General features: G+C 40.2%; 1 protein-coding gene across 1 annotated transcript in view; it reads right to left on the reverse strand.

Annotated features, from left to right (window-relative positions):
- Positions 1-1,293: 1,293 nt before the first annotated feature.
- PRTG (protogenin) overlaps positions 1,294-13,434 on the reverse strand; it is an 87,465-nt gene continuing 75,324 nt past the window's right edge. The window contains 7 exon segments of the mRNA XM_040601518.1: positions 1,294-3,266; positions 4,111-4,215; positions 5,192-5,357; positions 6,276-6,396; positions 7,608-7,790; positions 11,348-11,518; positions 12,292-12,419. Of these exon segments, the coding sequence (XP_040457452.1) occupies positions 2,877-3,266; positions 4,111-4,215; positions 5,192-5,357; positions 6,276-6,396; positions 7,608-7,790; positions 11,348-11,518; positions 12,292-12,419 (1,264 nt within the window). The 3' untranslated portion in view covers positions 1,294-2,876.

The raw sequence follows: 13,434 nt of genomic DNA on the forward strand, positions 1-13,434 counted from the left end.
CTGATAAAAAGTACCTTAACAAAACATTAAGTGACGAATAGAGTTCTGTATGCACTGCTCTCTTAATACACTGAGTATTTTCAACTCTTTGGCTACTGAAGTTAGAGCATCTATATTAGATTGACAAATTTTATATGAAGTCTGTCTCTCTCTAAATTATCCATGGGTTATACTACAGAGTGGGTAACCAGAAGTAGTAGTTTAGGATTTAAAGTATTTACCTGTAGTGAAGGTTGTAACATTACATCCCATTATCAGTACTTACAGCAAACAAGTCTTTGGAGAAGCAGTTACCATCTGCATATCAGCTATTTCTGAATGAAACTAACAAAAGAGGCTACTCTGAAAGATGAAGTGTGAAACTTCATGCTACAGTTACACATTCTTAATCTAGTTTTGATTAATGCACACTTTACCTAACTAGAAACAGTACTCTGCTGTACACTAAACATTCTGCCTGACGAGACCAAAAATAAATCTTTGGTGAAAAGGTTTTCTTTTTCTTCAGCAAGTAGATAAAAAACTGTTCAAAAATATTATTTTTAATACTGTATTGTTGATCAACTACATGCTGGAGAAAAAAAATTACACTTGGAAGTCTTTGGAGATATCTGCTGGTATTATTATAACTTTTTTTAAAGGCTCTTGTAACAACAAGGTAGTTAAAATTGTGGAAGCATACAACTCATCTATGCAATCAACTACTACAATCAAGAAGCCCTATTGTTTTTTGTTAGTAACTACTTATACAATAAAATGTATTCAGCTCTTCAAACCTATAGCTTTTAACTAGTTCAATTATTTTTGGACAATATGTGGCTTCCTTCTACAGAAAAGTCTTTGGTACAAGATCGTTTTTAAAGCATTTGAATCAACACTGTTACGAGAAGGTGAACACGTACTGTCTGGTTCAGAACTAGCAAACAGTTACAAGGTAAAGGACTACAGGAACTAGAGGCTGATCCAGCAACACAAAACAGAACAGGAGGGCTTACTGATGACTTCTGACCACCTCTGGATACGTGAGGAACGATACAGAAGTCAGCCTGGCCTACCTGAGGGGCAACATCTTGGCCCCAGGAAAGTCAACGGGAGTTCTGACAGATTCAATACAGCCAGGAGTTCCTATGGTTGCTTTTGCACAACCTTACATTTTAAACTTTTTTTTAAAGTAAAAACATATGCCTCATTTTTTTTCTTTTCTTCCTTTCTTTTTTTTTCTTTTTTTTTTTTTTTTTCCTTTTTTTTTTTAAAGTAAAACAGGGAAAGAGGAGGAGTGGAGAAGAGGCCTGGATATAGGTACAGTCAAGTTTATAACATTGAATGATTCCAACCTCCTCCCTCCCTCTCTCTCTCTCTCCTATTAAAAAACAAAACATGATACCCTGTCAGTTTGCTCCACGTTTCCGTGAGGCAGCTCAAAAGTAACAAACTGTTCCCTGAGTACAGGAAAAAACAACAACAAAACACCCCAAAAACCACTAGAATAACTTTTAAAGGAGGTAGTATAAAACAGGAATTGCATGGGTTCAAGGCAGTAGCAGTACTCACCTCTTTCAACAGACTCTTCAACTAAAGCTCTGGCTTTCTTATTTCTCATGGTAACCTAATCAGAGTTTTAGATTGGCATGTGGGTAAAGTCACTCCCTGAGCTAAAATTCCTGGCTAACAGCACACTAGGCAAAGGCAAGGAGCAGGGCTGCATCCTAACAACAGCTCTGAGACATACTATGATGCTAGCAGTGCCTATCAGCACTCAAAGCTGGGTAAAAATTAATATAAACTCATGATACAGTTTACTTAAAACATCTAAGAAGCATTTAAGGCATCTTCCTGTACTCCAAAGCAACTTTATGAATACTAAAAAGGCATAAGGCAAATTAGTAATTTCATAATACATAATGCAAGGCACCATTGCTAGAAGTACTGTGAATACTCAGCATTATTATCCATTCCATGACTCTCAAGCAGAGCCAAACTGTTTGGAAATGCTGAATGCTTCATTTTGCCATGCTTTTTAGCATTAACTGTCAATAAAGGGGCAACATTTGTCACTGTGGGGAACCCAACATGTCCCAGAGCCCTAAGGATATAGCATACATCCTACCAGCAGTTGCTGGCACAAATTTCTGGGGGAAAGGCACTGTCCTAGGCTTACTGGGGTTATGAGAGATCAAGAAGTACAAAAGATTTCATGTGGCTGCATACATGGAAGCACCAACTCCGGTTTTCCCAGTTTTTAACATCCTCTAAGTCAACCACATAAAATAATTACATTTTATACTCTGAGATTTCCTTCTTTTTAAAGACAGAGCTTCAGCTAAACAACCTTGTTCACCTACCTATACAACTCCCTGATCACTGAGCGCATACACGTGCGCGCGCGCGCGCGCACACACACACACACACACACACACACTCTACACACAACTGGGGGGAAAAAAAACCAAAACCAAAACATACCCAAAATAAAACAACACTACTAGGAAGTATCATGAGTTCCATAGCTGAGACCAACTAGAACACAAATGAGGTAAAGCAGTTGTCATTCATAGTTTGCCTCTCGGCAAACTGAGGTAGATAGTCAGCAAAAGGGCCAACAGCCTTCCCTTTGCTCCAGTGACATATTTTTAACTTTAGTCGGAAATCTTCACTGTCCTTTCACATTTGTTGACCACTGAACATTCAAAATGAGTGAGTTTTAAAAGACAAACAAAATAAAAAAAAAAACCAAACAAAAAACCCCAAACATTCAACAGAAATATGGGATCACCTGCTAGGTTAGTCAGGTTTTCCACAATAAAACTTTGGCTCCCTGTTCATTGTCCTTCGAACAGACATACACTGCAAGAATGTCTGGTGTGGCCCTAAGGGTGTCAGTTTTGCACCGCAGAGTGGATCTGAAGAGGTGAGGTAGGAGTCTGGTCAGTAGCAAACGGCAGAGGAGACTCTGTGCAGTTACTCATGGCAGGGCTCAAGGTGTTCATATCCAAGTCACTGCTTACAAACGGACCAGTAGTGGGAGGGGTGGCACTTGTCACAGAGGAGAGGTGTATCTCATCGTTGGACTCGTGAGAAAATCTTCCGGAGTCACCGGTCTCGTGGCTTCCTTCACTGTTGGCCGAATGCTCCGTATCGGCAACAATACTGAACGGCACCTGGAAATTCGACTGCTGGCCAGGAGAGCTGGGGGAGTCATCCTCACCGAGCAGCACAGTGGTGCCTGGCTTATACAGACACACCGCCTGGACAAATCTTCTCTGAGGCTACATAAAAAGCAGAGAGGAAAAAGTTGTTGAGCCTCTAAAAAGCTGAGCCATAATTTGAGTTTTTACTACGTTGCCCATCTCCTGTTCTGCTGGAGTGCCTCTAACTGCATTGGCTCGGAACAATCTGGGCTTCCTTACAGGAGGTTAAGAAGAATCAATCTCAAGTCTTGCTCGTATTTTTCCGTAATGGAAGAAATAATCCCTTCTAGCTAAGCATGGCTAATCAAGGATGATTTCACTGGAGAGAGCTGAATGGTATTTTAAAAATATACTCGATAGAGCTCTCTCCCATCCCTTCATGCATATTCTTTTAAACATTACTCCTTGGGTGGCAGCAAATATACAGCCACTTCTGGAAATATTTTGGAATATTAATTTACCACACGGGTATCAAGACTTCCTATTCCTTAAAGACACAAGAGCACAATACAAGTTACAATTCAATGAACATTAGTTAGATATCCCATAGGTGTGAAATTGCACGATAAAGTTCAGGATTTAGTTTAACACTTCAGAATTAAACTGTTATTTTTCTCATTCAAATAGCAAATGCGTCCAGACCCAGCACACAGAAATCCTTCTGCTCACAGATAAAAGGGCACAGGCAAGAAAGTAATCAGTTAACCATAAAGGGTTACAGTATCTAAAATCTTGGGACAGAAAATGAAACTTCCAGAAGACTTTACTAGAAGGTAGAACACCATTGACCTTTACACAACTGAAACAAATTAAAACTTAAACCACTAATTGTGCTTTTCCATAAATAGGAAAGTATGTATCTTCCTTTGCAAACACGGGGTACTAGTGAAGGTTGTCCATCTCTGCCCATTAGACCAATTACCTCCTCAGTCTTCACCTTCTTAGTATCCTGGAAGAACAGCCACCTTTTCTTGCAGTTAGCCTTTGTGACAGGCCCGTAGCTGTTAATAATCAGATCAGATCCCCCCTACAATAGAGACAGACACACAGCAATTTATTTTAACATATTACTTTTCTAAGATATTTGAAATTTTTTTTCTATTTCTACCTATTGGCTCCATACTGAAAAGGAAGAAAAATGAAGTCTTAGGACTGAGTCACATTTGTGTGGTCTGGTATTCATCTACTGCTTGAGACAAGTCAAGACTAGAGCCACTAAATCTGGCCAGCCCCCAGGCCAGCCCCAGCAGCTACAATGCTGCAAACACACAGCAAAATATTCCAGGCCCTGCTCTTGCTCTTCTACTTCGAATGTGACCATTCACAGACATAGTGTCTGTGCCTGTCCTGGGGTCCGTTTCCATTTCCCAGCTCCTGCACATGTCCTCAGGGAGCAGCTCCATGCAGGTTGGCAGCGTGTACAGAACAAGCCTTAAATCAGTGTTGGTGCGTGGGAAAGGAAGACCAGTGTGGTTTTGTCACACGGGGCTCCTGGACTATAAGATTCTAGGCATCCACTGATAAATCCTGCCATCTACATTAATTTATCATTTGACCAAATATGAACCTATAAAATGTAAGGTTGTTTTACCAGAAAATATATAGAAAACCAATATTTTCTTTAATACCTGCTTAGTGTCATGCTTGACACAGGCACTTCGAGACCTAGGTGCTGACAAGGACCCTCTCACCAGCCTCCTTGGACTAGCAGAGGCCACCCAGCAGCCCCAAGTCTACGGAGCTTTTATCCTTTGGCACTGTGTCAGAGCCAAAAACTCTGCAGAGTACAGTGCAAGACAAGTGCGCTGAATCAGATCTCTAGCTGAACTGTACAGTAAGTCTTGAGAATTTGACCCTGGATTGCCAAACATGTGCTCGTCCCATAAAAGAACCTCCTGTGGATTTGTAGTGTACATATCTTACTTTTGATAAGGACTCTGATGCTATAGTAATGAATTCTAAAGAAAGATTTCTGTTTTGGGAGTGAGTAAAGCTCACAGTACCTTAGCGTCGATGAAGCTGTTTCCCACTATCATTGGCAATAAGGATTCTTCATTCTCTGCAATTCCTTCAATACCCTTCTCCACCTCATTAGCACTGGCTAATGAGATGCTGGTACGTGACAGCTGGTCAGTGCTTTGCTGCACAGGTTTAGGAGCAGATGTTTTCCTACACAGTGTTAAGAAGGAATAAAATTGACCCACAGGAAGAAAATACAAAAAAATCAAGGATGAACTTCAAAGCTATTATTAATCAAGTAATATTGGTATATTCTTGGCATTTACATTTTGTTATACGATACTGCTAACTCTCATGGAATTTAAATGTTATTGCTTGTGATAAAAATAACATCTGCTTCCAGTTAATCATACACAGTAGCCTACAAGCTTATGTGCAGACAGGAATTGTTGTGATTAGTAATATTACTCGGAGGAAGTAACCACTAATGATATTAAGACCTTTCTTACCATGCTACACAGAGACTGCCTCCCAATCTGTATTTTTTCCTGCACGTACACTAAAAAGGCCTTGTTACTAAAATACACTTTCAGACAGTTTTTTAATTTATTATTTCAAGTAACTTATATTTGTTCTGATCCCAAAGTTATGGGCAGAGTCACTGTGCTAGTTTATGTCCCATAGGAGCCGATGACAAGACAGGTAGATGGCAGCTTGCACCACTGCAAAGAAACTGCATCATGGAACTGCTTTGTGTCAGTTTCTCTTGTCCAGCAACCAGAGGGTTAAAGCCTTGCAAACCAGGTCTGGGCAGGCTGGAGGGTTAAGCAGGAAGATGATGTAAAGCAGCATGCTTGTCTGACTCAAAAGGGTTTTTTTATTTGGAAACATGCCTCATACTTAGTTGTCAAAGCACCACTGACTCACTCTGTGGGTTCTTCCTTCCTTTCATTGGAGAAGGGGCTCAGGTAGAGTAGGAAGAGCCAACAAAGTGCTTTGTTTCCACTGCTGGTAGGAACAGGTGAAGAGACAGAGTACTTCAGAGAACTTAGCACTCTTGGAGAAGGCGGCATGTCCCAAGAATCAGTGCATTGAGAAAGGGCTCGGTCTTCAAGAATAAAAACATACCTGGCTTTACTTCGATAAATTAAGATCAGGATGCAGATAAGGATGCATGTCAAGGCTATGCAAACCCCAACAACAATGCCAGTCATTGATTTCTGGTCCAGATGGTAATAGTCAGAATAAGCTATAGCAAAAAAGAGCATAGAAAGGCCCAGTCAATAAGAAGAGTTACGCCCTTCTCTCTGTCACAAAATTAAAAGGGTTACAGTCACAACCACAGAGACAAATGCTTCTTTGTAATGAGATTCCAGACCTTCTCTGTTATACCTTTTGACACTTTTGAAAATAAAACTCGTAGACCAAACAAAGGAGTGTATGCAGGCCTGGTGTGGGGATGGGAAGAAAGGACTGCCCCACACCACAGCCTCTTTGGTGGCCTTACAGCCTGGAGCAGAGGAGCTCCCTCCAACCCCTTCCTTTACAGGGGGCTACTAGACAACAAAGGGAAAAGGCTTGGAGAATTCCAGCCACTGTCACCTCAGAGGGTTCACACTGGCTTATGCTTTGACATCATGTGTCTGTTAACCTAATCCTGAGGGCATGACTCTATTTGCTTATCCAGGCCTAAAATACAACTGAATTCCAGGAAGGGAGAAAACCTGAGCAAGAAAAATCCCTGTGTTTTCATCACAATTCCATGTGTAGCAACAAGGAGAGGTTAAAAGGTTTATGTACTTGAATAATGACTAGCTCTTGCCTCCCCAAATAAATATTAAAAATTTAAATCTGTACCAAGTCACCAAGATAAATGCCATTCCATGGCAGACAAAGACATGTTCTTCCATTCTTATGTGGAGAAGCACTGATGTTACCTTAACGTCCACAAGGTAACACATAGTCTTCCCCAAAGAGCTGCAGGTGGGGCTGACTTCTTTGGTGAAAACACATGCCGGTGTATCACTGACCGACAGGTTGATTTGGGTTTCTGGAATACCAGGAGCCAGCAAATCTCAGCAGATTTATTTGAGATGCCATCTCATCTCTGCTGGGCTGTCTGGTTCCAACTGACCCAGTGCTACCAGTACCTCAAGGCAAATAAAGGACTTAAAGGAAGTGCATTGGAAGAGTGGCTGCAAAGTTGATGTAAAATTCAACACAGTTACATATTCTCCTTTGAAAGGCAAACTTCCAACTTCTGAGCAAAAGAATTAAACCAGTTCTGAGTTGAACTGAGATAAAAACTCCAAAATGGTTTCATTTAGAAGAAAATGCTACTGTTGGGACCGCCTCACATAAAACAGAATGGTTTACCCAGAAAGTGGCTACAAGCTAAAACAAACAAGGATCTTTTTTCCTGGTACTCATGACAGCAGTAATCAAAAAATTGCTACTGACTTGTGGAATCTCCCAGATCCAAGCGTTTAGGCCTCTGATTAGACTCTGATGTCTCCTTCGGCAGGACAGCAAGTTCTACTGCATTTGAGAAGGGTCCTTCTCCTACTTCATTGGAGGCTGCTATTTTGACCAAGTAGACATTTCCTGCTACAAGGTTTTCCAGCAAAGCCATGGTCATTGCTCCTATGAAAAATTTGATAAACAGTTCCAGTTAGACAAAATCTGTGGAAACAGACTGAGATTTAGACATTGGGACCTACGCTTTTTTCCCCCAATACAACCTCCAAATCTTGTTTGAGGACTGTGATCGCTTTCACGTGTTCTAACCTGCATATACAGGGTACAGAGACACACTGGAGTTCCCTGCTTGTCCCTTCTGTCCTTTCTGTCCATACTGCTTGAACACAGCACACTGCCAAGTGCCAGTATAGTTCAAAATCAAGAACCAGGTATTGACTACAATACATAGCATACCAGTCCTAAATCCAGTGTTAGTGTGATAGTGTTTCTGTTGTGATCATACCTGTGAGGAGATGCTCCAAGCAATTAACCAGACTTTCAGGCAGAGAAAGCAGAATGTTAAGAGCTCTCTCGTGTATGAATCTATATGCCACTCCTAGAGCCACTGTACCATGAATGTGAATGAAAATTGTCGTAACAAAATAATTCAGGTTCAGTTTGTCAAATTTCAGGTCTAGCTGGTTAAATGAACAGGACAGATTTGGAAAAGTACATTATACCATGCTTTTAAAAATGAACCCCTATTTAGACCTGCATAGGCTTCCTTGATTATTGTACATCTAAGCTGTGCTACTAAAAATATTACAGAAAATTTTTCTCCCATGCTAAGGATTCATTTCATAAAGTCCCTGAAGGCAGGAAAAACAGATTAAGAACATAAATAGGATTCACTTGCATTGTCCTTAGACACGCAAAACTCCTATCAAAGTCAACAACAGCTTTGCCTGGCCGGGGACTGCAGACTGCTGCTTAAAATTCCAATTCCTTTCCAAAATGCCTGTGTTTCTTCCTACCATAGAAATATATTGCTTTTCTTTCCCCAAATAGTGGCAGTTACAGGCTCAAGTCTATCCCTTGGTCTCTTTCACATATACCATTCAGTTTCTCAGGCTGAAGTCTAAATTTCAACCTTTCACATCAGTTTCAGAAGTCAGAATTTATAGTATCATGGGAGCATATAAAATACAAGATTGTTTTGTTGACAGAAAAGATTATACATTTGGCAAAAGGGAAGCTATTTCAGCTCTTCCATAAAAGACAGCCATTAGCTGAAAGCATTTGAAGTAAAATGTGAGGTATCTGTAACCAAAGGAGCTGTAATATTTAGCACCAGCCAGGGCGAAAGGTCACATTTCAATATTACAGGCTCCTTCCCACCAGCTCCTTTCAAATCTGCTGCATTGCTGAAGCAAGTAAGCACTTTGCACTGATTTACTGCACACCAAGTGTGTAAAGGCTGTAACTTCTTATCCACTTGAAGAGATCTAGGGAAAAGGGGGGAGGTGGCTGGAAGATAACTCACATCACGAATCAGCAACAAACTGCAGCTGTATTTTCTAATTCTGCCATGCCTAACACAAGCTCAGTCAAATTAGAGGGTTTCTGATTTTAAGTTGGTGGATTGGTAGAAGTGTCATGCATAAACCCATGCTAGGACTTTTAGTGTTTTGGTTTGGTGAGGGTTTAGGTTTTTTTTAATCGGGGGGTGTCTTTGGAGGTATGAGAAAGAAATGGGTTAAGATTTCACAAATCTTCTGCATAAGTTTAGTGTCAAAACAACGCTATTTATTGCATAGGGTTAGCTGATCTTTTCAGAATAAATGCATTAAAAAAACCCAAAACCCACCTCTACCTCAAATTTACCTATGAAAGGACTGTAACAGGACTATCACAGTATTTGCTCAATTCTAACTCTGAAAAAGACTTTTTGATCTGTACTTTAACTAAAAGCATTACAGATTATCCTAACGTGTCAAGATGCTCGAATTCCGTGCCATGCCTCAAACCCTAATATATCTGTCAAAATAGAAAATTAGTGACTCTAACATGGATGGACACAGTAATACACTGAGATTTACAGCTCTCCATTTGCTCATTTCCTCCAACACTTTCAGTACGGGAACACATGAAAATGTTTACTGCTATTGCCATCCTGTCATCCAAAATACCGATGGGTAAAATACTATTTGAGATGCTGTTCTGTTTCACAGCTGTGGCTGAGCTGAAGTACATACCTGAAAGCAATTCAGCCACTTTGCTGCATACAACAAATTCAGCATATCATCACCAGAATGACAAGATTTATCCTTCAAATATAAGCTCTCTGTGAATTTAAATCTGCTGGGTTTTTTAGTGAGTAAAAACTGATATTAAATTGGTCTTTTAATATGACAACTGTTTCTTTCAACAGTTTAATGAGACAACTTTGTATCACTGTTTCTGTGAACAATTTTGATAGTGAAAACCCATAGGCTCCATCTTCCCCCTATAGTTAGACCTCACTGATATTTCAGAGACTAATTATTTTTCACAATTAAAAAAAACCAACTTAACTTGCTTAATACTAGTCATTTTAGTGTTATTCTTCCCAGCTGACCATTATACTTGAGGCCAGCCCAATGAATACCATTCTGCTCCAGCAAAGACCAAGTGGCACTGGCACCCGTCAGAGTGGCTGTTGTCCTCTCTTCAGGAGCAGCACAAAGGACAACCACCGTTATCTTTGAACTGAAACAATTCACTCACACCAAAGGCAAAATGAATTGTCCTCCATCAGCGTGTACTCGTTAAGTTTTATACATTTTCTCCCCAGAAAATGTAAAGCTTCACACTCTGCTGATAAGCTTTCAGCCATGAAATGGCACAGACCAACAAAAACTCTTCCTGGGCAATCCTCTTCAATAAGTTGCTCAGGCACATAACTTTACTCTCTAATACCCAGCTTCTCTCTCCGGTTTAAAACATTATTAGAACACTATCTATTCTAAACTGTTTCTGCCTATTCTGAATGCCAATCCAACAGTAAATGCCTTTTTTTTTCCTGGCTATTGTAGAAATCTGTTCTTGAGGCAGCTCTTCAGGTCACAGTATTATTCTGGAAAGTGCCTATAAAAATTTAAACTGTACCTACACCTAACCACAAAGATGTGATTGCAGTCCCTATCACTATACCTGAGTTACTGTTAGATTACCTAGCTGGGGCTCAGCAGTAGAATAAAGCCAGAGTTAAACTGAATTTGCAGAGCAATTTAGTGGGAGTAGGGGAAAGTTCATTAAGCAAACTGAGCTAACTGGATTGGCAGTGATCAAAAGGAACATAAACCCACACAGCCACATTTATAAATTTATTTCTGGAGAGCAAGGCACCTCAGAGACTTCAGATTTGAAAGAGTGCATTTACAGAACGAAACTGTCACAATCATGGTTGCAACAGAACTAAGATGGATATAATTGGATTTGCAAGACATTTTGGTTCACATGCACACACTGAGCTCCAAAGCAACACAGACAGCCCCTCTCCCCTCACCTTCTGAGCATTAACTGGTTTTTAATACATTTTCATCACAACCATGGAAATAATTCTAAACTAATTATAACCTTCACGTGAACTTTTCGATGAATTTCTTTCTTATCATAGTCCAAGGGAGCTGAAAGCAACAAAGCATCTTATAAGTAACATCATTGTTGGTGAAGTTCATAGGTTTATGATTTTAGTTTACCTTCTCTGTGCAACACTTGCCATTCCCCAGCAATCCAAGACTTCCTGGATGCATACAGGATAGTATAGCGTGTAACAACTGTTTCAGGACCATCAGGTGGCTTCCAGGAAACCAAAGCAGTATTATCCTCTATCAAAGTCACCTTCACTCCTACTGGAGGGCCAGATGGTGCTGTGAGAACAGTAACACAATGTTATTAGGCTAACCTAATTTACATGCAATTAAATTGCTCAGAAAGAAACTGATGTGCAGACCTAATGGCTACTGCTACATCCCAGATAAACAACATATAAACAAGCACGTACTGCTCCTCAGGAGAAACACTCCTGTTAACTGTGAGCTGGTCAGTCGCTTAGATTTTGTAAAAGCAAATATCGTATTTTTCCTTCAACTCCAGAAGGAAACAGATACTGACAAAAAAAACCCAAAAAACAACCCACATCATCACCCTCTGAACAGATACATCCCAAACATTGCAATGTTGAGAACACGAGAGTGAAGTTTTTGATTTTCATTGACCAAGCTGACAGAAAAGCAAAACAGCAGCTATGCCAGTAGATGTGTAATATTTTTACAGTTTCTAAAAGTTCTGGGGTTTAAAACATATTTTCATGCCTATGAATCAGCCATGCCTCTTCAATACATATTTTAAAGTTTTTATTCAAGTTATTTCCATTCAGTGGCTGCTAACTATACGTGTACCATGTTTTATATAGAAATCACTGCTGGTTTTAGGTAGATTTTGAAAAAGAATTTCACAGTTCCAAAACAAGGACTTTCCTGACAGCATTTTTCTCTCTCTCAGCAACAAAAGCAGTATCTGTATCTCAGAGGAAAGTGTTTTTTCTCCTACAGACAGATTAATATTAATAAGCAATTGTTCAGGCCATTTGGTTTACAGAGCTTTCTTTTTAGAGCCATGTGGTCCTCTCCTGGTGCCTTACCTTCTGGAAGGGTGGTATGGTAGACTACTGGACTCCAGGGACTGGAGAGCTGGTCCACATGCAGCCGAACTGCAAATTCATACATGGTTTTTGGCTCAAGACCTTGAACTAACATATGAGTCTCTGACCTGTACCGATGGAGGAATAAAGTCAATTAAACAGCAGCAGCTGACTTGAAGATCCCAAACTCAAATGATATCTCTTAGTCACTGTAAGTAGATTCTCACTATCAGTTCAACACAAGATAAACCAGTTCATGTCCAGAAACCTGGTCCATCTGTGCCGTCTACCTGACCCTGGAGCTCTCTGGAGGATCCATCCAAAAGGAAAATAACAGAGTAAAAGGAAGGTTACAGGGCAGAGGGAAAGGGAAGGGTAAAAAAAGACCTAGAAAAACATGTTTACTTAAATTATACTTTAGATGTGAGATCACCTTTGGATTTGTACCTATTTTGCTGTATGAAGAAAAAACCCAAAAGCAGAACAAAAAGCTACAATCTTCTTCATGATAATACACAATTAACTCTTCCAGTGTTATGACACCCAGACATGATACTGCCTGGTGTCGGTTGACTTTAGCTCAAGTTTTTACAAAGATTGTATGGACAGCTGATGCACAAGCAAGTCCAAGAACAGTACTGCCCAGATCACCAGCAGGTATCCCAAACGCAGCTCTTTCCACATCTGTCCACAGGACACTGCACTTCAAGCTGGAGTATTGTGATTACAACCAGCACCACAGCTGAAGAGGCACACGCTGCTGGCTCCATCAGCTGTTCCCGGACCAGAGAAGCGACACAGGCTATGTGTGCAACTTCCACTGATGGCCTCTATCACCTCAGGTTTAGGGGATCTCTGTAAAATATGAATGTTCCCTACTTGTCTTGTAGTCATACTTGGTAATTTATCAATTGTAAAATTGATTATATTAATTGTAATATTGCAGTTCATTATTTGTGATCAAAGTCAGCTGCAGACATTCCGCTTTTATCTTGATTCTGGGGGCAGGGGGAAAATCTTTCATATACACCAGGGCTAAAACTGGGTGATAATACCCAAGTTGAGATTAAATCTCAATTTAAAATGGTGTTAATCTACAAATATTGCTTTATTAAATCTCATTTAGTATCTTCATCTTCCATA

Source organism: Falco naumanni, chromosome 7 (assembly GCF_017639655.2).
Source record: "Falco naumanni isolate bFalNau1 chromosome 7, bFalNau1.pat, whole genome shotgun sequence".
NCBI classification, from domain to species: domain Eukaryota; kingdom Metazoa; phylum Chordata; class Aves; order Falconiformes; family Falconidae; genus Falco; species Falco naumanni.